Source organism: Chiroxiphia lanceolata, chromosome 21, assembly GCF_009829145.1.
Source record: "Chiroxiphia lanceolata isolate bChiLan1 chromosome 21, bChiLan1.pri, whole genome shotgun sequence".
In the NCBI taxonomy this organism is placed as follows: Eukaryota; Metazoa; Chordata; class Aves; order Passeriformes; family Pipridae; genus Chiroxiphia; species Chiroxiphia lanceolata.
In genome coordinates this window covers 3,939,737-3,960,383 of record NC_045657.1, presented here as the reverse complement: position 1 = coordinate 3,960,383, position 20,647 = coordinate 3,939,737, and the positions used below count along the sequence as shown (strand labels likewise).

Sequence of the window (20,647 nt, the reverse complement as noted above, 5' to 3'; positions counted from 1 at the left end):
CACCGCTTCTGCTTTCTCTCAGTTGGATTCTCTGACATCCTTTCACAACCACAAATATTCGTCTTAATTAATAGTTGTTTTTTTGCTGGTTAAACGTGGAGTGCTTTTGCTTGCCAGCCTCCAGATTTACGTCCCATTCCTGGAAGAGCTAGAAAGTAGATTCCTGAAGCGAGATCCTCGAGGAGCTGGATATATCAGCTATCCCGCTGCAGTGCGTGGGTGATGCAGGCACTGGGCCTTCATTTCCTGTCTGACTGGAGATGGTAATGAAAAGACATCCTTTTCTTAATCCTTTTTTTGTAACCTTCTAGCAGATGGGATCTGTCTTCCCACTCTGCTCTGGATCCCAAGTCTCACTGCTATTTATTGTTCCAGATCAACTGTGCAGAGTTGGGCTCTGGTTACTGACCGTGTGCTCCATGTTCATCTGCAAAAAGCGCAGCTGTTGTCTCTATAAGAGAATTCAGGGTGTTTCCCTGTACCATTTGTTTGGATTACCAACAGGTTGCCAACTGGGACACCTCTGACTTGCAAAGCCGTACTTCTGCTCCCATTTTCTAGGGGAAAAAAACTGATTCCATTCCGATAAGGGGAGCTGTCCCTGTTATCTCTAGGGCGGAATTTTGTAACAGTGTTAAATTCACCTTAATGCAAGGATTCACGTGTCCCTTTCTGGGTGAGCAAACACTGCCTGCAGGGATAACAACACCCAGTTGTTTGCCAGGGGATCCAGAGCTCCTGTGCCCCCAGACCCCGGCGTGGGGGTGCACGGCTGTGCCTCTGCTTATGAATATGTACAGAGCGGGCTCTGCCCACCAGCCTTTTAATGAGAGTGACATCAAAGCCCAAAGCCCTGCCTGCTGCCGGGGGGGACCCAGAATGCAACACACGCAGGGAAGACGTGGAGGCAGCTCCGCTGGCATCGCTGCTGCTGCAGGCACAGACCCTCCATTGTCAGCCCTGGGGGGGCCCGGCCCTGCATGGGGGCGCGGGGACAGGCCCAGCAGCACCAGGGCTGGGCGTAGGGGGTGTCCCCTGGAGGGGGGCACAGGGGGGGTGTCACCTGCAGGGCGGGCATCCTGCGCTGCCGGGGGCTCAGGTGGGGAGCGGAGGGGCTGCCCCGTGAGCCCCCCGGAGCAGGGGGGAGATGAGCGCTCAGGATGAGCAGTTCCCAGCAGCAGCCCCTGAGCCAGCGGCTCCCTCCGCCGATGATGGCATGACCTGGTGGTACAGGTGGCTCTGCAGGATTGCCGGGGTCATCGGGGGCATGTGTAAGTATCCCCTTCCCTCGCAGCCAGAGGTTCCCCCTGGGCGCTGTTTCTGCATGTGAAAGCGCGTGTGTCCGGGATCCTGCCACCTCTTGTTTGGGGTCTTGTTGGTGCAGGGGGGTCGTGCCACGAAAGCCTTTTGGGGTTATGGGTTTGTGTCTGCTCTGGACACTCGTGTGCTGCTTTTTTGGGTAGAAGGAGGAGCGGTGGCTGTACCTGAGGAGGGGTGGTTGTAGATGCCCACGAGGGATGTGCTTTGTGCTCACTGAACTTTGGCACCTGGGAGAAAGGGATGTCACGGTGGGGGGGAACTGCAAATCCTCGAGTTTCTTCTTGGATACAGCACTCGAAGTGATGGGAGCAGCAGCTGAGCCCCTGGTACTGCAGGGGAGGGCTGTGGGCAGATAAATGAGATTTTACTGCAAGCACCAGGGTCAGGGTGCTCATGCTCAGCAGGGTCAGGTCAGGGCTGGAAGGAGGGCCACAGGGTTTGGTTCATCTTATTTGACTTTTGGGTGTTTATATGTTCCTGCAACTTATTTTCTTTCCCCATCCTGGATGTTGGAGTGTGTTTCCCATTGCTTCTACTGCTGATTGCGCAGGCCCTGCCTGTGGGGTTTTTTGAAGGTGAATAATGGACTTAGTTTGTGTTGTGTGTTTTTAAGGGGTTTGGTAGGACACTGAGAGCAGAGCTGCAGACAGCAGAGCGAGTTGGCTGCGCTCTGAATTACCTGCTGCTGAAAAAAATTTTCCCAGGGAAAGAGTCTTTGCAACTTTGCCAGAAATCAGCCTGTCCTGGAGTGCTGTTTTGCTACATTCTGTGGAGAGATTAATAGCTCTTAAAAGCAGGAGGGACTGTTATGACCGCTTAGTCTGATCTCCTGCAGAGCACAGGATGGAGAATTTCTTCTGCTTCAGGTCCATGACTTCGAGTTAAACAAGAGGGTTTCTCAGCCAGTGCAGTCAGCCCTGATTAATAATCCATCAGCTGTAGCATTTTGTCTGATCCCCCTCTCTCCCTTCCCATGCCTGCCTCTTGCCTCGGGGCTGCACAAGCCCATGGCGCTTTCGGAGATGATGTTTGTGGGCCGTGGTCTCGTTGGGCAGGCTGGCGACAGCCCTTTTTGGCCGGGCTGGCAAAACACGTGCTGCTCGTGCCCTTTCATGCCTTGGGTGCTGAAATTCTGGAGGTGTGACAGGATTTGGTGGGGCTGCTCCGACGGGGCCAAACATCCCGGCCTCGCCATGCCCTGCCGGAGGCCCCCGCGCTTCTGGCCTGGCCGCCGGCCAGGACACCAGCTGGGATGTGTCTGAGGAGCAGGTCCCAGGTGGGGGTTTAGTGGAGCAGCATCTTTCCCACAGGCTGGGGCTGTAGCGGGAGCCTCGACGCTTTTCCTGCAGTTCTGTCCCGTGCAGAGCTCAGGAGGTTCTGTCCCATGCAGGGTGATGAGCTGGAGAGAGGGTGGGTCCCACTGGTGGCACTGCCCACCTCGTGCTAGAGCAGCTCACGAGGGGCTTAAAAAGTGCAAGCCTCTGGAGACTTTTTTTTTTTTTTCCTCCCCCTCTGTCTTCGTGTTTCAAAGCAGCTGAATTATACTTGGATTATTTTTCCAACCTTTTGTTCACAGCTCTGAGAACTCTTGACTTGTTTTTACAGGACAGCCGAGAGTTTTACGTATTTGGGTGAGTCTGGGAGAAGAAGCTTTTGGAAGAAGAGACAGGTTCTTAATAGGATTGCCAAAAATTTGGGCAGTGACAGCTTGTTCTGTAGGCCTGACTATCTCCCTCCACGAGGTTCATGAGGCAGTGAAACACAAACTCTCCTTATGAGCAGGGGCATGGGGGACTGTGGAAAGAGACAACCAGTGCCCCATGCTGGTAACATTCCTCTTCAAAATGCTGCTTGTTCAGCATCACCTTGTTGAAGGTGGATGATTTGGAGAAGGGGTGATGAATAAAACAGCAAGGCTGGAGTTTGCTGCTATTCTCAAAGCTTGCTATGAAAAAACAGAACTCATTTACAAGGATTATGGTGCTGGATTATTTCTTACAGAAGGAAAAACGCCCTGTAGAAAGGAAGAGAAAGTTTGTTAGTGGAGGTGAGACAGGCAGACAACATCTGCCACATGCAAACACCTGCAGCCACAACTTGCTTAAGCCAGAAAAGTTCAGGGGCTGGAGCAGGAACCAGACAGACAAAGTTCAGGATCTGTCTCTGGCTCTTTTACACGCTGGCTTGGTGACCTTGGCCAAGTCCCTTCTCTCCCTTGTGTTCCTGTTTGTAATAGGATGAGGAGAGTCTGTGGCTTTTGTAAAATGCTCTAGGAGCAAAAATAGGCTTGTGTTGAGGACAGTGACCAGCTGCTGGAAATGAATAGAGCCTTTGTGGGGAAGGGTGTCCTTCCCCCCTCATTTTAGCTCCCAGTTATTTGTGCTTCCTCAGGGATTCGAGATGGGACAGCGGTTAAACAAATGGCAGAACTGTCTGTCTTCCATAGCTTACGTGCCACTGAGCATTGTCTGCATTTTAACCCTATCATGAGGCCTCTGTTTTGCAGAAAGAAATCTCTGGCTTGGCAGCTCGGTCCCCTTTTTGCTGCTGAGGCAGGAGCTGATCCTGCCCCGGTGGGACAGGGATGCATCAGGCTGCTGTGGGATGTGCTGCTCTGCAAGGGAGGCCCAAGGTCACTGGCTCATTATCTGCCTCTGTGGCTGTTGGCAGCCACCTCTGAGTGCAGTGTTCCTGCGATCCCAAACCTTTGACTCCTTTCCTGCTGGTTGGTGCTCCTGCTGACGTAGGGACATGATCAGCTCAGGCTCTTCCTGGTTCATTAGTCCATTGGCAAGCGGGTTGGTTGCTGAGCTGACACTGCTGCAGGGACACTTAGGGCTCGAGGGTTGTTTTGGGGTGTTTAAGGACCAAACCTAACCAGAACCCTGGCAAAACAACCTCTGGTTGGCTTGATTAAAAAAAAAATAAAAAAAGGATAAGGTCAAAAATTTGCTTGGAAAAGAACATTCTGCTTCCCTCAGTTTGTTCTGTGGTGGAGACCAGCTGGGAACTGCCTGGACCTCTACACTCTGCTGTGCTGCTCAGCCAGGCAGAGTCCTGCCCCAGCCCTGGCTGCGTTTTGGGGATAGTTCACAGGTTTTGCTGCTCTGCTAATCATGAGGTGCCAGAAAGTCATTCAGCATTATTGTCAGAAGTGTGCCTTCCTGGGGAAGAGCGAGTGCCACAAGCCTGCAGTGCTTCCCCTGAGCTCCCCTTCCATCAGCATCCAAGGGTTTGTTTGCCACAGAGAATTAGAGCCCCTGGTGTTGTGCCCTGCTCTCTATGCTGCTCCCAGCAATCCTGCTTGCCATTGCTTTTCCAGCTCTCCAGCTGTTTGCACGTGTGACTTTGGAGCAGATCATCCCACCCCAGTGCCTCAGTTTCGCCTGCAGCGTGGGGACACTGACACTGGTCCCTCTGAGATGGGAGGATGAGAAGCGCCCTTGGAGCATGGATGTTAATATATCCTCTGGCATTTCTGCTAGCTGATCTTGCTCTTGCAGGATTCTCCAAAAGATTTTGGGTCCTGTGGAATTAGTTCCAGGAAATGTTTGAAATTAACCTTGTTTGGTGTTTCCTAAATCCGGGAAGTCATTTGCTTGTGGGATGACCTTCGGTCGGTCCTGTCATTGCCTGCAATTCTGCATCCCAGCCCGGTAAATAAGGATAACTACTTCTAAAGGAACTTTGAGGATTCAGCAGTGACTGCTTGAAAGAAACCTTGCAAGCATATGCCAGGCTTTTGAAGGTCAGGGCTGCTCACAACAGCTCTGCTGAGCAGACACACCTGAAATCCCCGATCCCAGGCTGGTCTCATTCTCAGAGAGGGACTCTGCTGCTCTCCACCGTGCTGCTGATCATCCCCAAAACGGCCTTTAAGGGCTATAGAATTAATTTTAGCTGGAGTTTTGCAGGCTGGTGTTGTTTACTGTGGACTCAGCCCGTGTCTCTGCCCTCGCTCCCCGGGCTCGGGTTCCCGGTGTGCAGCGGCCGCCGTCTGGCATTGGCAGAGGGAAGGGGTTGTATCAAGTGCCAGGAACACTCTGCAAGTTTAATGAGGCAGGAAGGAGGTGGATGCAGCCTCTGCTTGGTCGCTGCTGCCTGGTTCCTCTCCTTGTGTTAGAGTCAGGAGTGCTGGGGCTGTTTTGGGCTCTGCTTTATTTGCTTCCATTTGTATTAGCAGAGACCCAAACTTGGCTCTTTTCTGCCCATCTCTAGTGGAGCTGTGTAGGACCAGCAGCATGGGGTAGAGACAGGGATCACCTCTGCTCTGTTTATTGTTTGCCTGTGTGCCAGTCATGTTTTTGCTGAACTGTCCCTGTGCCGCTCAGAGGTGGTGCCTGCTGGCACTTGCTTTGTTCACCCCGGGACAAAGCAGTAATTCCTTGGCACATAAAAATCAGGTGCATGTAAAAATCATGCAAAAGCAAACACTCTGTTGTTCTACGCAGGGGAAATAGTTGTTGAGGTGTCATGCTGAGACATCAAGTGCTTGGAGCAAAAGGATACCCAGACAGAGGAACTGGAAAGAAACCCTCTCCTGGGAATCTCAGGCTCTTTTTTGGGCCATCAGAACTTTCCACCCACCCTCCTGTGCTTCTCTGCAGTGTCTAGAGGTGCTGGCCAAGGGCTCCTGATCGTAGGCACGCAGGGTTGTGTTCGTGGTCACTGAAAACCTCTTTCCTTCCAGCCTGTGCCATCGCTGGTCTCTGGAACTGTGTCACCATCAACCCCCTGAACATCGCGGCCGGCGTGTGGATGATGTGAGCAGGGCTTCCTTTCGTTTTTCTGCTGGGAGGGAGGTTCTGTTAATTAGACTCCTCTGAGGAAGGGACAGAGCTGCTCTACTTGGGCAGTGGATGGGAGCGAAACATCCCTCAGACTCTGGGAATTCCCAGATCTTGCTCTACCAGGCAGGTTGAGATGTTGAGTTTATTCTATTTATGTTATTTCTTTGTGTCTTTTTGGGTAAATACTCAGATACCCTTGACAAAATAACACCAGGGATTGGGAATTATCAAGGAGAAGGGGGGGAGCACCGTGGGGTCCAGCCTCACCATTCCCTTTGCCCGCGTTTGGGTATGGAGCAGGTGGTCTCTGGGGGGCTGGGGGGGCATTGCTGACCCCCACTCTGGGCTGGATTAACTCTGCTTTGCTCTGTCTGGAGGCTCAACGCCTTTGTCCTGTTCCTGTGTGAAGCCCCTTTCTGCTGCCAGTTCATCGAGTTCGCCAACGCCGTCTCCGCCAGGGCGGACAAGCTGCGGGCCTGGCAGAAAGCGGCTTTTTACTGCGGGTGAGGGCGCTCCGGGGTCCTGGTGGGGATGCATGTGGGCACAGCCTGATGGGTGAGCACCCCTGCACCCCGTGGGGAGGGCAGCCAGGCTCTGAGGGCTGCCTCTGTCTTCCAGGATGGCCGTGTTCCCGGTCATGCTCAGCCTGACGCTGACCACGCTCTTCGGAAACGCCATCGCCTTCGCCACCGGGGTCCTTTACGGTCTGTCGGCGCTGGGCAAGAAGTAAGAGACCTTTGGTCTGCTTGGGGAGGGGAAGGTGGAGCTCCAGCCCTCACCCCATCTGCCTCCCTAAGGCTCTGCTTTCCTCTTGCTTTCCTTTACACACTTTCAGGTGTAAATGCTCCCAGAGAAAATCTCCCCGGCATCATCTCAGAGCCCTGGGGAGGAAGGCCCCAGGGTTTGCTGAAGCTCTGAGCTTCTGGGAGTTCAGACTAGGTTGCTCTGAGGGTCCCAACCCTCCTTCTGCAGCTGTTGAGTGGATGGGCCCAGCTCTGGGGCAACGAGCAGCTTTGGTGGGGGGTTGGAGAGGGCCAGCAAGTCTCATCTCACCGTTGGCATCCCTCAGCACAGATGGCCAGGGGTGAGCCAGGTGGAGCCGGGCCCCAGCTGGGAGATGTCTCTGCCAGGGGCTGTACCCACCGTGGTGGGCACCTGGAGTTCACATCCCCACGCTGTCCCTTCTCTCCGCAGGGGAGATGCCATTTCCTACGCTCGGATCCACCAGCAGCAGAAGCAAATGGATGAAGAGAAGCTCACGGGGACCCTGGAGGGACAGGCTCTCTGAGGCACACAGGGTAACCTCTCCTGGACACTGAGGTGGTGAAGATATGGAAATCCACTCTGCCCTTCCCCGTGCCTGCTCCCCTCTCTGCTACACTGCGATTTCCCTGGACACTGCAGCACCTGGAAATCTCAGGGGCTGGGGCAGGCTGTGCCCTCTTCTCACACCAGCAGCCAGATCTCAGCGTGTTGGTCCCTCTCTCCTCCTCAACCCTCAACCAAATATCTCACAGTCCCTTAATTTTTTAATATTTTTTTCTTTTTGCTGCAGAGGTGCTGGCTCTCTGAGTGCTGCTTTCCCAGCCTGAACAGGCAGCCTTTTTTGGGGGTGCCCCTTTGGGAACTGCTCTCTGGATGGGTGAGGAGGGACAGCGGTGACCTGCCAGCTCCTTGCCTGCGCTGGTCTTGTGGGAAAGGACTTCCAGAAAAAAAAACCCTTAAAGACAATAACCATCTCTGCAGAGGAGCTGCCAGAGGTGCAGGGGCAGATCCTGGGACCTACAAAGCACAGTCCCTGCTCCCTCTGGATACAGCTACAGGCAGTTACTGCGATTTACTTGAATTACAAGAATTAATTTCTTTGTCTTAATAAGGGCACTTTTCTTAAGCTTCACTCTTTTACTGGGGCAGAAGGGAAACAATGTTTGCTGTACCTCAGCTGGAAAAAGGGTATTGTTGCTTGAGCCAAGCGGGATTTTTTGCTGGTGTGAGCATCCTTCTCTTGTGAGCCTGGGACCTGTCCCTCTGTGGAAGGGACCTGCTCTTTGCTTGCCTGGTACAGCCTTTGTCTTTGGGCTCGTGGTGTTTTTGCATCGGTCCTGAGTTGGGTTTGCATGAAAGGGTTGAACATCCTTCCTGTGCAAATAGAGAGGAGGCTGCACCGATTCATTGTGGACAGCTGGGGTGTCTTGCTTCATTATTCCAGGCTCTGTCAATGGTGTTCATGTTGTATTTTCTGTTTGCTTTGTACCAGGCAGCACAGAACTGTTTCAGACCCCCCTCTTCTCATCACGGTTTCTTCTGGGGTTTTTAATTTATTTGATTTTTACACGGTTGCTTTTTGATTAGGAAAAAGGGGAATAATTTATTTCTAGTTATTTAAGTATTTTGATGGGACTCATTTTCTCTGAATATAGGAGAAAGGAGTGCTCTGTTTCCTGTCCTTCAAAGGACTGCCTCTTTCACCAGGGGTCTCTGAACCCAGGGACAGCCCTGGCTGCTGTAACGGGAATGCTGCAAAATCCAATTTCAGCCTTCAGAGCATTACTCAGACTTTTGAAAAGTGTGTTGTCCTTTGACCCCTTTGTCTTGTTCTGGGTCGCTGGCTTGACAAAGTGTGTTTTCCCCCTCTTCTGGGAGAGGGAAGGAAGGAAAACTGGGCTGTAACTGCTGTATTGGAACTGCCACAACCCTTTGTGGCCCCAGCTGAATCCCTGGGGAGCAGAGGGGTTGTGCTGTGGCCTGAGAAAGGCTGGAGGCTGAGTGCTGTCTGTCCTGCAGGGATGGGTGCTGCGGGAGGAATGCACCACATCCAGTGGGATGCTCCAGTGGGAATAGCCCCTCTGCTCTCCACAGGGTGTCCCTGTGCAGCACCTCCACTGGGGAGTTCAAGGGCAGAGTCCTGCCTTATGAGCAGGATGTGTGCTCTGATTTCAGGGGGTTTGGGGAGTTCTGTAGTGTTTAGTAGAGGAATGTTGCAGACTGGTGCATGTAGCTACCAGCATGTCTTTGGTAGTGACTGCTTTGCTCTGTGAGTAGTTCCACAGTAGCTTTAGTGACAGGAGGTGAAAGGCAAAGCAGAGGCATTGGGGTAACACTTGCAGGCTGGTCTGAGGGGCCACAGAACTGGTGGGACCCTCGTGCCTTCATCTGACTGTCCTGATATCAGGGACCAGCAGTGGCTGCTGGGGCTGGGGCAGGCAGGTGCTGCTCCAGGTCACCTGGAGGGCTCCCTGGCACAGACAGGCCCTCTCTGCTCCCTTGGATGCCAACAATGCTGTCATAGTGTGTTTTGTGGCAGAGGGTCGTGACCCTGGGGCTGAGGCAAGTGAGCAATCTACACCAATCTGCCACTGTGAGTGGGATGCAAAGCTCAGCTCTGAGCTGAAAATGGGCCTCAGGGACTCTTCTATAAGAGCCAAGCTGGAGCCTTCAGCCACAATGATTAAAGTGTCTCTGTGCCTGCCACAAGTGGGGGTGTCTCAGATCTGTGCTCCAAGGGTGCTGACTCCTACAGGTGCCTGTCTGGAGTGAGAACTCTTGGGAATTTTGGCTGTCTGATGCAGCTGAAACCAAGCGAGATGCTGCCATCATTGCAGACAGGCTTGGTGACAGCACCCGTGGCTTTTAAGAGTTGTAGCAACAGTTAGTGGATGGTGTCACCTCCGTGTGGGCAAGAGACTGTTTTGTGGAGATAGAAAGGACCTTTAGAGTAGTAGCATCACAGTAGTTAATATGCCCATTCACAGTGCATTGTGGTTATTAGTTGTCTTTAGAGGCACCCTCGGGGTGCCTGGAGCTGTGTAAGGACAAATGAAGTTCAAACCCTGCTCTGGAGGTTTTACAGGCTCAACCCAATCCCTGCTGGTGGCATCCAGGCTGGATGGCTGATCCATGGGCTGTCTGTGGAAGACGTTCTGCTTACCTGGTCTGGAAAAGGCTTCTTGGGAGACAGTGGGATAGAAAGTTTGTTATGTGAGAGCTGAGGAGTGGGTGATGCATTGGCTACAGCGAGCTGTTGTCACCTGAGCACTGGCAACACACATGCCCCTGGCAGGGCCTGTTACATCACATGAGCATTATGTGCTCTGTTACATACAGAGCACAACTCTTTCATGTCCTGTTCAGCCAGGAAGCTGACAGCACTCGTGCCTGTCAGCTCCACTGTCCCCTGGGGCTGCCCACTGGGCATTAAGAGCAGAACAGAGCTCGCTTTCTGCTGCAGACCCAGACCTCACTGCTCTGGGCAGGAGCTGGTTTTGTAACACCAACTGATTCTCTGTGTGTGCAGTGAATAAAAAGACCATTCTACCTCTGGAAAGAGCCACTGTGATTTCTCAGACTCTAAAATGTTGTAGCAAAAACCATCAGACTTTCTATACCGAAGAAAGGAGGTCACTCAGAAAATACTCCAGTGAGGTTCTCGCAGGACCTGAAGAGCCCAACCTCATTTCATATTTGGGCATTTTCTCCTTAGGCTGAGCTTCCTGGGAAGCTCAATTCATGTTTGTCATTTTTTCCTCAGGGAAAAAACACCAACTGTCTTCAGGGAAGGGTTTCACTGAAGATATCAAGACCTGGTCCATGGCCATGTGAGAAAAAGCACGTTCTAGCACAGAGCTGCTAGAGATCCTGATCTTCAGAAGGTCAGTGGAAACCAGAGGCTCTTGAGAGCTCTGGTAGTCAGGCCACGCTTAGAAACAGTCAGATTCCAGCCAGGGCTGAACATCTTTCTGGAAAAGGGTCTCAGCAGCAAAGGGTAGGTTTAATGCTGACTGTTCTCTGTGTTTTTTATTTCAATCCATCTCTCTTCCTCTGTCCCAGGCTGCTTTAAATTAATGCTAAATGCTAATGTGATAAAGCACATCTTCTCTTAGGTGATTTCTCTCACCTCCTGCTGCAGGAGATCTAAATGCCAACTGGCATATCTTAAGGGCTGGGTCATGTATGCTGTTTTACCCCCTGCTGCCTTGTGGCAGCAGATTTAATGTTTCGAGAATGGGAGGGCACAGGCATCTCCACCAGCCCTCGGGGTGCCAAGTGCATTTCAGGAGGTTGGACAAATGCCTGGGCACATCATCTCCCAGCTCAGCCTTTGTTGTTCTGCCCTTCTGGGAGGAGTTAGGTTGGATGTGAGACTCAGCAAGGCCATTAGTTCCTCAGCGTCATAACCTCCTCCTGCAGCTGTGTTTTACCTAGGGTTAGGCTCTAAAAGATAATTGAAAAAAGACCTTAATCTTGCAGGACTCACAGGAAAGGGGTAAGAGCAATTTGCTCCTAACTATGCAGCTGAAATCTCAAAGTGATGGAGGGGGAGGCTCCACACAACTGTGATGGAGGCACATCCACCTTCCTCTTTGTGGATGAGTAAAACCCTGGGGTGGGAAGGACCCAGCCCCTTACAAAGTGTTGTCAGTACTCACTGTGTCTTTCCTACAGTGTATCACTTGCACTACAGCTGAATGTTTGTCTGTTCCCGTTCTTTTGTCCTGGATTTTCTTTGTGAACTGTATTTGGTCCTGTTCATTAGGCTTCTAGTGTAATGTGTGTTTTTAGAGCAATAAAACGTGGCAGCTTTTTATACAAAATACCTGGCTCTGCCTCTTTCACAGTCCTTGAGTACACAAGACTCGTGTGGAAGCTGCAGGCTGCTGTGCTCCCCTTGCCACAGCCCTGCTCTGCCTCTCCTGCCCCACCCACCAGTAGCTCTCTTCTCCACAAATCAAGGCAATGTCTTGCAGTTGGAGGCAAAACTGGTTTTTTATTCTTGCAACTACAGGATGAGCTTTTGCCAGAACGGCTCCAGCTGTTAACTCTGCTCCAGCCAAACCCTCAGGCTCTCAGGCTGCTTTGGTGGCTGCTGAGCAAAGGATGTCCGTGCTCTCCTGTCCGCAGCCTCGCCTTTATTTTTCAGGACACCTTTACCTCCAGCCTGGCACTGGTTCCCCGGCCCCATCCGTGGATTGACACGTTGCCCAGAGAGCAACAGGTAGTGTTGAATGACAGGAAGAGAAGGTAAAGTTCCAGCTGGCACCTTCTGCACCCAAAGCCAGATGATCTTTGCCGCCCGTTCCTCTCCCAGCGTTGTCACAGGGAGCTCCAGCCTCCACCTCCAGCAGCACCACGTTTGCTTTGCCCTCGAGCCTGTGGATGGGCAGCCTGGCACGGCTGGTGGTGGCAGCTCCTACCTCATGAACGACCTCCGGCCAGTCCTGAAGAAGGCCTCGATCTGCTCCAGGGACCTGCCCTTGGTTTCAGGGACGCAGCAGCCCGTGAATAAGATGTTCCCAGCACTGATGACAGCGAAGAACAGGAAGGGCACCTCAAGGCCGAAGGCGTTCTGGAAGGGGGGACAGAAGGCAGGTGTGAGCTGGTGCAGAGAGGGGCCGAGGAGGGGCTGCTGGACGCTCCCCTGGGCAGTACCCACCACGACTGGCAGGAAGAACTGGGTCAGGGTGAAGGCTGTCAGCCAGCTCACGATGACACAGAGGCCCGAGGCCACCCCTCGGGCTTTCAGAGGGAGGATCTCTGACATCAGCAGCCAGGTGATGGGGCCCCAGCCCAAGGCATAACCTGCAGGGGAGGAGGGTAAGGTGAGGCTGTTGAGGCTTTGAAGCTCACTGAGTGCAGAAGAGCCCTGTGAAATCCTGCCCTGCAACCCCAGCAATCATTATCTCCCCCACTCCTGTTGTCAGTCCTCAAAGCAACTTCAGTTGCCATCTTTGTTTCTCTTCAGGATCATCTGCCTGCCTTACAACTCCAAACCCAATCTCCTTGCCCTGTATCACCAAGCCTCAGATGAGAAGCATCCCCCCAGCTGGTCCCCAGCCCTGTGCTGAGGGTCCTGGGCTCTCTGCACCTACCCATTATGAAGAACATGGTTGCCAGGAGGGGGATGAGGGTGATGTAGTTGGTTGGCTCAGCAGGAAGGCTGGCAGAGCTCACCAGGGTCTGGTTGGCAATGGTGCTGTTGTGAGAAGCTGGCATGAAGCGGATGTAGATCCCCATGGTCAGGTTGGAGGCCAACATGACACCAGCTGTGGAGAGACACAACAGCAAAGTGGGAACAATGGGTGAGTGATCCCCTCTGGGCCAAGGACTGGGCTCCTGAAAAAGCCTCTGCTGAGGAGCTGAGCCACCACTAAGGAAAGAGACCTCCCCACCTCCCTTGCTGAGTCCTGTAGGGCTGAAGTTTTGCCTCTTGCATGTTTGCAGAGCTCCTGGAAATCCTTAAATAAGAGCTTCCTTTGCACTAACAGTGGGAGGGAGACATACCTGATACAAAGAGAAGAATCTTCCTCCCAGCTTTATCCATCGACACAGCAGCGATCGCCACCGAGAACAGACGTACCAAGCCAACAAGAGCTGCATCATACTCTGGTTTCTGGAAAAAAATGAGGGAGAAGCTGAGCTGGGACACCCAGGGAAAGGGAAAATTCCTACAGGTGCTGCCTTGACCTGGCTGATGACTTGGTCAAAGCTGTTCTCCCTGTAAGAAACTGGAGAAGATATGCCTGAAGCTCAGAGGAGGAGAGCAGGGAGACAGTAAGGCCAGTCCTGCTCCCCATCCTCATGCAGCCTCTTGCAGGGCAGGTGCTTGGCAATTGCTGCCAACCAGGTGCTTTAAAAAAGGCTTTCAAGTTGGGATCTTATGTCTGTAGGGGACTTGGAGCATTGGGCAAACATCACTGCAGCCGAGGCAGCCCGAGCAGGGGCTGAACCCCAGGGCTCACCAGGATCACGGATGTTTTCTTGAATATTGACTGCAGGTACACGAGGATGCAGGTGACACCCGAGAGCTGCTGCAGGAACCTCATTACCCCCGCGATCAGGATGGGCTTGTAAAGGAAGGGGTCCTTGATCTCAGCACAGGAAACACGGCGGCTCTGGAGGGGACAAAGCCAGAAAACCCAAAGTGATAGCACCTCTGAGCACCACTGGGGCACCCAGAGGATGGCTTAGGAGTTGCCCAAAGGATGGATTTTTCAGTTCTCATGTTACATTTCCCTGTGCTGGCATTGAGCCTCCTCACCTGCTTCCTCACGCTGTCCTTGATCTGCTCATATTCCCGGGCATAGTCTGTGTCTTTGCCCCGCAGCCAGCACAGGGATCCCAGGGCCTCCTCCTCCTTCCCCTGGGACAGCAGGAACCGGGGAGAGTTGGGCATGAAGCAGAGCAGGATGATCATGACAAGCACCGGCACCTCCCCGGCGACGGCCAGCCAGCGCCAGTCCAGGACCAGCCCTGCCAGAGCAGAACAGTTAGGGGGGAAAGCACACAGGGATGGGTGTCCTGGCCTTGCCTCCACCTGGGCACCCCAATGATTTGATAAATCCAGCAGGAAAACTAATAATAATAATAATAATATTTTCTCCTAGAAAAGCAGCATTTCCAGCTGTACGATATGGGGAAACTCCAGCAAGCTCTCCCAAATCTTTGGGTATCCAGCAAGACCCCGCAGCAACCAGGGCGTGTGGTGGCAGCTGATGCACACGCAGGTCATTCTCTGCTGCCCTTCAGCCCTGGCAAAACCTCAGCAGGACCTGGGTCTGCAGGTACAGTGATGGCCACGGGTCCATGTGGGTTATGGATTTACCCCTCTGAGCACACACACCAGTGAAAGGTGCACGTGGGTAACCATGTCCAGACCCCCTCAGCACCCCTGTGGTGGTGGGTGTGAGAGGAAGAATCCATCAACTAGCTGAGAAAATTGTTTATTTTAAACTCCCCTTCCCTGCAGTCCCACTCAGGGTTTCCTGCCCCCTGAACACTGAGATACTTGCCCAGGGCATACAGGACCAGGGAGCCCAGCACTGCCATGATCTGAGGGCAGGCACCCAGCATGCCCCTGACCCCGGGGTGGGAGATCTCCGAGATGTAAACCTGCAGAGGGACAACACACGCTTTACAGAGCCCCAATAACACTTGTCACCCCCCAAGCCTGCCCTCTGTCACCTTGCCGTCGTCCCCCGTGGCCAAGGGAAACCCAAATTGCTGGGAAATTGCCCTCTTGGGGCGGAGACCTGAGTGGTCCAGCGGCACCGCCACTTCCCTCCCTTCTCCCGGGCACGGGAGAAGTGCTTGGACTGTGTTACTGGAACGAGGTGCCTTGGTGTTACTCAATCCTTGCCTTCCCCTTTGCACGAAACACGAGGGCGATGTTTGGGAGGAAATAACGGCAGGGGATTAGGACCTGCCTTTGCTTTTCTGCAGGCAAGAAATTCCAGCACCGACCCAGGCTGGCCACGCCGGGGCTGCCAACCTGATGCTCCGTCGCCATCCCCGTTCTCCGAGCCACAGCCCTGGAGCTCTGCCGGTGCCTCAGCTACAGCACCGCGGCATCTCCAGCCCTACAATTCCCCGGCAAACTCCCTCCCGCGGCACGTTACCGGGATGGAGGCGGAGGTCACCCCTCCGGCGTAGCCCGTCAGCACCCGGCCCAGCAGCAGCATCCAGACGCCCTGGGCACTGGCCATCAGCGCGTATCCCACGGCCGAGGGCAGCGCCGAGAACATGATACTGAGCTTGCGGCCCAGGCAGTCGTTGAGCATCATGGTGCTGAGCCCCCCCGCCGCCGCTCCCAGCGTGAACACCGACTGCGGGGGCACCGACAGGGGCTGTGGTGAGACCGGGCTGCCCCCGCGCACCCCCTGGTCCTGCCCCACGCCCCGGCAGGGACAGCCCCGCTCCTCACCCCGAACCAGGGCGCTGTGTGCTGGTCCAGCCTCAGCGCGGGGCTGGGATGAGCCTCCAGGGCAGGGATGACGGGCGAGGGGTAAACCAGGGCGAAGCCGAAGCTGAAGTTCCCCAGGACAGCGGCGAACACGGCCAGGTAGAGCCGCTTGTTGTGGAGGCTCCTGAGGGAGGGACGGAGAGAGAAGGATGTGTTGAGTGCCCTTATTCCACCCAGCAGAAACTTAAATTCTATCCTGCAGCTTTCCCCAGCCTTTGCCAAGGATCTCGTGACACCGTGGAGGGATTTTCCCGGGGAATGCCTCTGCAGGGCCCCAGGCTGGTGGTGTTTCTCTGAGCTCCTGCTGTGTGGTGAGTAGCGGGACCTTGTCTCCCCCTGGCACCGCTGATCCTTCCCTCTGTGCCAGGCAGTGCTCAGCGGGTTCAACAAATCATGAAAAGCAGAAGCTGAAGCTGGGTAGCCCCACAGACCCAGCTGGCAGCTGGCTCGTCCTGGCAGAGCAGGGAGAAGGTTCCTTCAAAGCCCCCCGTGCCCCCCAGCAGGACCTCATGCTCCCATGGGGGTTGCAGCCCCAAAGCACATGAACCCATGGGTCTTCCAAGTGGGCTCATCCAGCACCACACACCCTTGGTCAGGGTGAGACCCCATCTCAAGGCAGCTCGGGAGGGGCAGGACCATGAAACAGCTCTTGCCCCCAGCTCCCTCCAGCCCAGTGCCCTCGGGATGGGGGGCACAACCGCGACCTACAGCCCCCCCTGTGGCTCCAGCCCGGCCCTTACCGCAGGTACTCCTTGTCGAGCCTCCTGGCACAGCTCTCGGTGAAGGTCTGGTACGAGGAGCTCGTTTTCCTCACGAGGGGCTCCCGAGCACTCGGATCCATGGCAGTGCCTGCTGTGTGTTGTGGTGCTGGTGCTGGTGCTGCTGCGCCCGGGGCGGATGCTGGGGCTGCCCACGGGGGAGGGGAGGAAGAGGCAACTGAAAACGAAAGGGGAGAGGCTGCCTGGCCTTGCCTAATCAGAGAAATCTGTGCCTCGTGGGCTTGAGCCTGCCTGCCCCCAGAGAGGAAACTCGGGGGGGCCGGAAAACCAGCAGGAAAAGGGCCACGGGGTGACAATGGTACCACGGGGTGACAATGGTGCCCTGAAGCCTTCACCCTGTGACACCAAACCCCGTCACTGCAGTGGCATTTGCAGGGACAATCCTTGCAGAACTGTTTTCACCAGCAGAAATGTCCCTTTGCTAAGACCGTGTCCCTCCCCTTGAGGAACTGTTAGACTGCTAAAATGCTCCTTCTCTTTACAAGGGTAAATTGCTCCTGTGTCAGTCTCCAGAGCCACCCTGGGGAAGGGATTTTCAAAGTAAACCAGAGCTGAGGAAGAGGAGAGGAAACAAGAGGAAGGTGAATATGGAGTGGGTGCAGGGAGCAGGTGATGGGGATAAAGAGCACTGATGAGGATGGAAAAGGGGACAGTGGGATCTCTGCTGCATTGAGTGTAGCTACCAGGGGCCTCAGGCTGCCCATGGGTGCCTTTGCCCCCTCACCCTGATCCTCCCAACCCCACAGGGCTCTGGGGGCAGCATTGTGCTGGGACATCTGCAGGTCCTGGGGGGCAGCAAGGTCCAAACTCACCCTGTAGGAAAGGGGATAGTTTGGACCCTGCTGGCTTTGAACCTACTGGCCAAAGCGACTGGGATTTAATTAGCAAAAGATGTATTTCCCTGAACTACTGCAGTGTCCCTTTTGTTTCTGTCATTCACCTTGGTCCCTGGTGGTTTTGGGACCACCAGGATGGTTTCTGCACCCCCAAGCCTCTGTGGGAGCTGATGTTTCAGTGTCAGTCAGGACCTGCTATGTCTTCCCTCCGTGCAAACTGGTTCCCCTTCTGCAACTAAGTGCTGCCCTTACTGCCTGATCCATGCTGGGGATTTACAGCTGATTCAGGCACTCGGGGCTCTGATTTCTCCGCAGGAGGAAAGGTCATGGACTGGGAGGGGATATCTGGGTGGCAGGCCAGCTCATCCAAAAAATTTCCAACACAGTGTTGGCCTAAGCAAGGATATCACAACAGACCTGGAGCCGGTCCCTGTACCCTGGAATCCCCCTGGAATCCCCCCAATCAGCATGATGCCATTGGTCTCATCTCTAGCATCCACTTTGCTCCATGAGCCTGGGTCTGCTCCCACTGCGTGGTTTTGCAGCCCTGAGCTGGAGTAGTCGGATCTCCCTGAAGTGTGGAGGGTTATCCAGTTTCTGTGCAGATTTGTCAACTGCTTCAAGCAGGAAATTACTTTGTTTCTTGAAAAACCTCCAAGCACCTGTAACACCAGGAGGCTCAGGGGGAGCCAGAGCCTACACTGATCTCAGCTCAGGGCTGAACCCCCAGACAGGTCTGTCCCTCAGTGTCCCCTCAGGGAAGGGAGGTCCCTCAAGTGTGGTGTAACAGGTCCTTGCACCACATCCTCACTCTGCCTTCCGTGTTTTCTTTCTAAAAGTGCAGTCTTGGTAAGGAATAAAGCACCCTGCTCCAAATTTCTCTGGGGACTGTCCTGACCTGCTGTGGGTCCTACCAAAACACACAAGGGTGGGTAAGGTGAAAGAAGACTGTGTCACCGTTGTCTCTGGTGGGCTGTACTTGACCATCAGCTCAGGGAAGTGCTTTCTGCCCCATTCCCCACCTCTGCAGCAAGTAACAGGGCTCCAGGTGTTTGAGGGTGAACTGGGGAGGGGTGAGGTGCCCACTTTGGGAAAGAGCAGACCAGCTTGTAGCCAATTAAAGGGCAATCTGTTTTTGTTGAGAGCTGTTGGCTGCCTCGTCTGGAGTGATGCATTGTTCGGGCTCCCCAGGACCTTCCTCCCCCCCTGACAGCTGTAAGATAGATCATGAACATATGCAAAAAAATAAATGGCATCAAAGCCACTTGGCAACTTAGCTAACCCAATTCATATATTAATTTCTATTCCTCTTGTGGGGGAGAAATCAGTCACTCCTCAGGGCTGTTCGTCTCTATCGCTCATCTGGCCACATCTTTTCATAAATCTTCCCGTGTGTCTGAGCTGGTGATTGCTGGGTCAGGATGCAATAACACCCAGTGCCTGCATCAGGTCCTGGCAGCCCTGGGGCTGGTTTGCCCTGGGCTGGGGCAGGGATGGTTCTCTCTGCATCGCTCACATCTCCTGAGGCTGGAGCAGAGCCGGTGTTTTGCAGCACGGTGCTGCTCTGTGGGTGCACGTGGGTGATTTTGGGGATGGGGGGTCACCAGGGCAGTGCAGAGGTACAATGGTGAACTATCTCTTTGCTAAGCAGCGTGTGCTGAGTTTACAGAGCCATCCAGGGGGTGGCTGGAGGCACATGGAGGGACGATGTGTGCTTGGTGGGGGCTGGCACCGTGCTGGACGCACCCCTGAGGCTGGTGCTCGTGGAACTGGGGGACTATGAGCCCAAGAGGCATCTATGGCTGCTGCCCCCACAGCTTTCCAAGACCCCGTGGCTTTGCACAGCAGTGCCTGCACCCCCAGCTCCTGGTGGGCATCGGCACCTGGAGCCCAGGTTAGCTTTTCCAACCAGGCAGACAGAACTCAGCTCTTCCCTGGCTGTAACCCTCGCCCCACTCCCCCTGCAGAGAAGAAAATCACCACCTTTCAGGCTGCCATCTGTTTATTTTGCTGGACTCCGAACTTGCTGAAATGTCTTTCGATGGATGAAGGAACGCAGAGTAGAAGAACAGAGCCTGGCAGGCTGCATGGTGAGTGGAAAATAGTTTTTTTGGGACTTTCTGGAGTTTGAAGGGCCCGATGATGGATGTGCATGCGAGGGATGGTAATGGCTTTGTAAGTATCAAAACACAGAGCAGAGGAATAACTCTGCCTAATAGACTGAGAAATGTGTGTCAGACAGGATCCTCTCCGCTCCGACGCGGAGCTGAATGATGGAGTGCTGCGGGCTTTGGGAGCAGAGGCTGGCACGCCTTTCATGTATTGGAAAAAAAGGTACAACTGGTTTTGAAAAAAAATATTAGATACTCGCTATGAGTGTGTCGGAAAACGCTGCATCTTGCCTCGGAATGAGTCTGGAGGAGCCCTGTTTGCAGTGATCTGGGCGAGGGGCTCGCAGTGGCTGCGGCTCTGACCCGCCGGGCAGGGCTGCTGCTCCCTGTGCCTCCTGGCTCCCCTCTTGCTGCCTTCCCACTCTGCTCCCAGTGTCCAGACCTACTGACAAAAGTGATGGGTTTATGTGGAAATTTTGTGGGGATAAATATCTGCCTGTCAGCAAGGCTGGGTCAGAGCGTGATTTCTCATGTGCCGTTTGGAAATGACATTTCCAAACGAAATTAGAATTTTCCCCTGAGAGTATTTTTTTTTTTTTTTTTTAGTTTGTAAGTTAGAGAATGGTTGAATCTGGGGGGATTTCCTGGTTGCCATGCAAATGGAAGAGTTGCTCATCTCCCCTCATGCTTAGAGTGAATGGTTTTGGTGTCCCACTTCCGACCTGGCTAAACTGGGAGCTGGGATGGGCTGGAAGACACATGTGTGATCTTTGGCTGGGCAGGGGATTTACCAGAAGTGGGATATTTTTACCTGCTCATGGGGGTTTTTTTAGGTCATGTGAAATCTCGTGACCTACAACTTCCAGTGCCTGTGGGTACAAGTGAAACTCAGTGGATAAAAAGGTGACCTGGGGGCAGGTCGTGGGTTTCCAGCCCTTCCCATGCCATCTGGTGGCTTTGTCACTTGCTGTGTCTTCTCTGGCAGCTTTTGGGTGTGAGCAGTGTCAGGGCAGAACAGGGCCATGCTCTTCTGGAGCCTGAATTCCCCCAGGGCTGTGGTGGCTCCTCAGAGAGG

General features: G+C 54.0%; 2 protein-coding genes across 2 annotated transcripts; one reads left to right on the top strand and one right to left on the bottom strand.

Annotated features, from left to right (window-relative positions):
* Nucleotides 1–881: 881 nt before the first annotated feature.
* Nucleotides 882–11,701, top strand: CACFD1 (calcium channel flower domain containing 1). The gene is made up of 5 exons (XM_032708574.1): nucleotides 882–1,271; nucleotides 6,011–6,083; nucleotides 6,488–6,613; nucleotides 6,729–6,836; nucleotides 7,305–11,701. Exons 1-5 carry the CDS (start codon nucleotides 1,148–1,150, stop codon nucleotides 7,396–7,398), a joined length of 525 nt encoding a protein of 174 aa, XP_032564465.1. The 5' UTR covers nucleotides 882–1,147; the 3' UTR covers nucleotides 7,399–11,701.
* Nucleotides 11,702–11,865: 164 nt separating this feature from the next.
* Nucleotides 11,866–16,720, bottom strand: SLC2A6 (solute carrier family 2 member 6). Its single transcript, XM_032708387.1, has 10 exons — nucleotides 16,587–16,720; nucleotides 15,808–15,970; nucleotides 15,503–15,709; nucleotides 14,897–14,996; nucleotides 14,146–14,357; nucleotides 13,847–13,999; nucleotides 13,389–13,497; nucleotides 12,977–13,150; nucleotides 12,541–12,686; nucleotides 11,866–12,453 (listed from the first exon to the last, which is right to left on the bottom strand). The coding sequence occupies exons 1-10, from the start codon at nucleotides 16,685–16,687 to the stop codon at nucleotides 12,298–12,300; spliced, it is 1,521 nt and encodes a 506-aa protein (XP_032564278.1). The 5' UTR covers nucleotides 16,688–16,720; the 3' UTR covers nucleotides 11,866–12,297.
* Nucleotides 16,721–20,647: the final 3,927 nt, after the last annotated feature.

What these genes read in the sequence shown, in the direction of transcription:
- CACFD1 (XM_032708574.1), top strand. Translation starts at nt 1,148, where the DNA reads ATGAGCGCTCAGGATGAGCAGTTCCCAGCAGCAGCCCCTGAGCCAGCG. An exon ending in AAAGCGGCTTTTTACTGCGG is followed by an intron (nt 6,614 to 6,728) that starts GTGAGGGCGCTC and finishes TCTGTCTTCCAG; the next exon opens with GATGGCCGTGTTCCCGGTCA. An exon ending in CTGTCGGCGCTGGGCAAGAA is followed by an intron (nt 6,837 to 7,304) that starts GTAAGAGACCTT and finishes TTCTCTCCGCAG; the next exon opens with GGGAGATGCCATTTCCTACG.
- SLC2A6 (XM_032708387.1), bottom strand. Translation starts at nt 16,687, where the DNA reads ATGGATCCGAGTGCTCGGGAGCCCCTCGTGAGGAAAACGAGCTCCTCG. An exon ending in CTCGACAAGGAGTACCTGCG is followed by an intron (nt 15,971 to 16,586) that starts GTAAGGGCCGGG and finishes TCCCTCCCTCAG; the next exon opens with GAGCCTCCACAACAAGCGGC. An exon ending in CCTGGTCCTGTATGCCCTGG is followed by an intron (nt 14,358 to 14,896) that starts GCAAGTATCTCA and finishes CTGCTCTGGCAG; the next exon opens with GGCTGGTCCTGGACTGGCGC.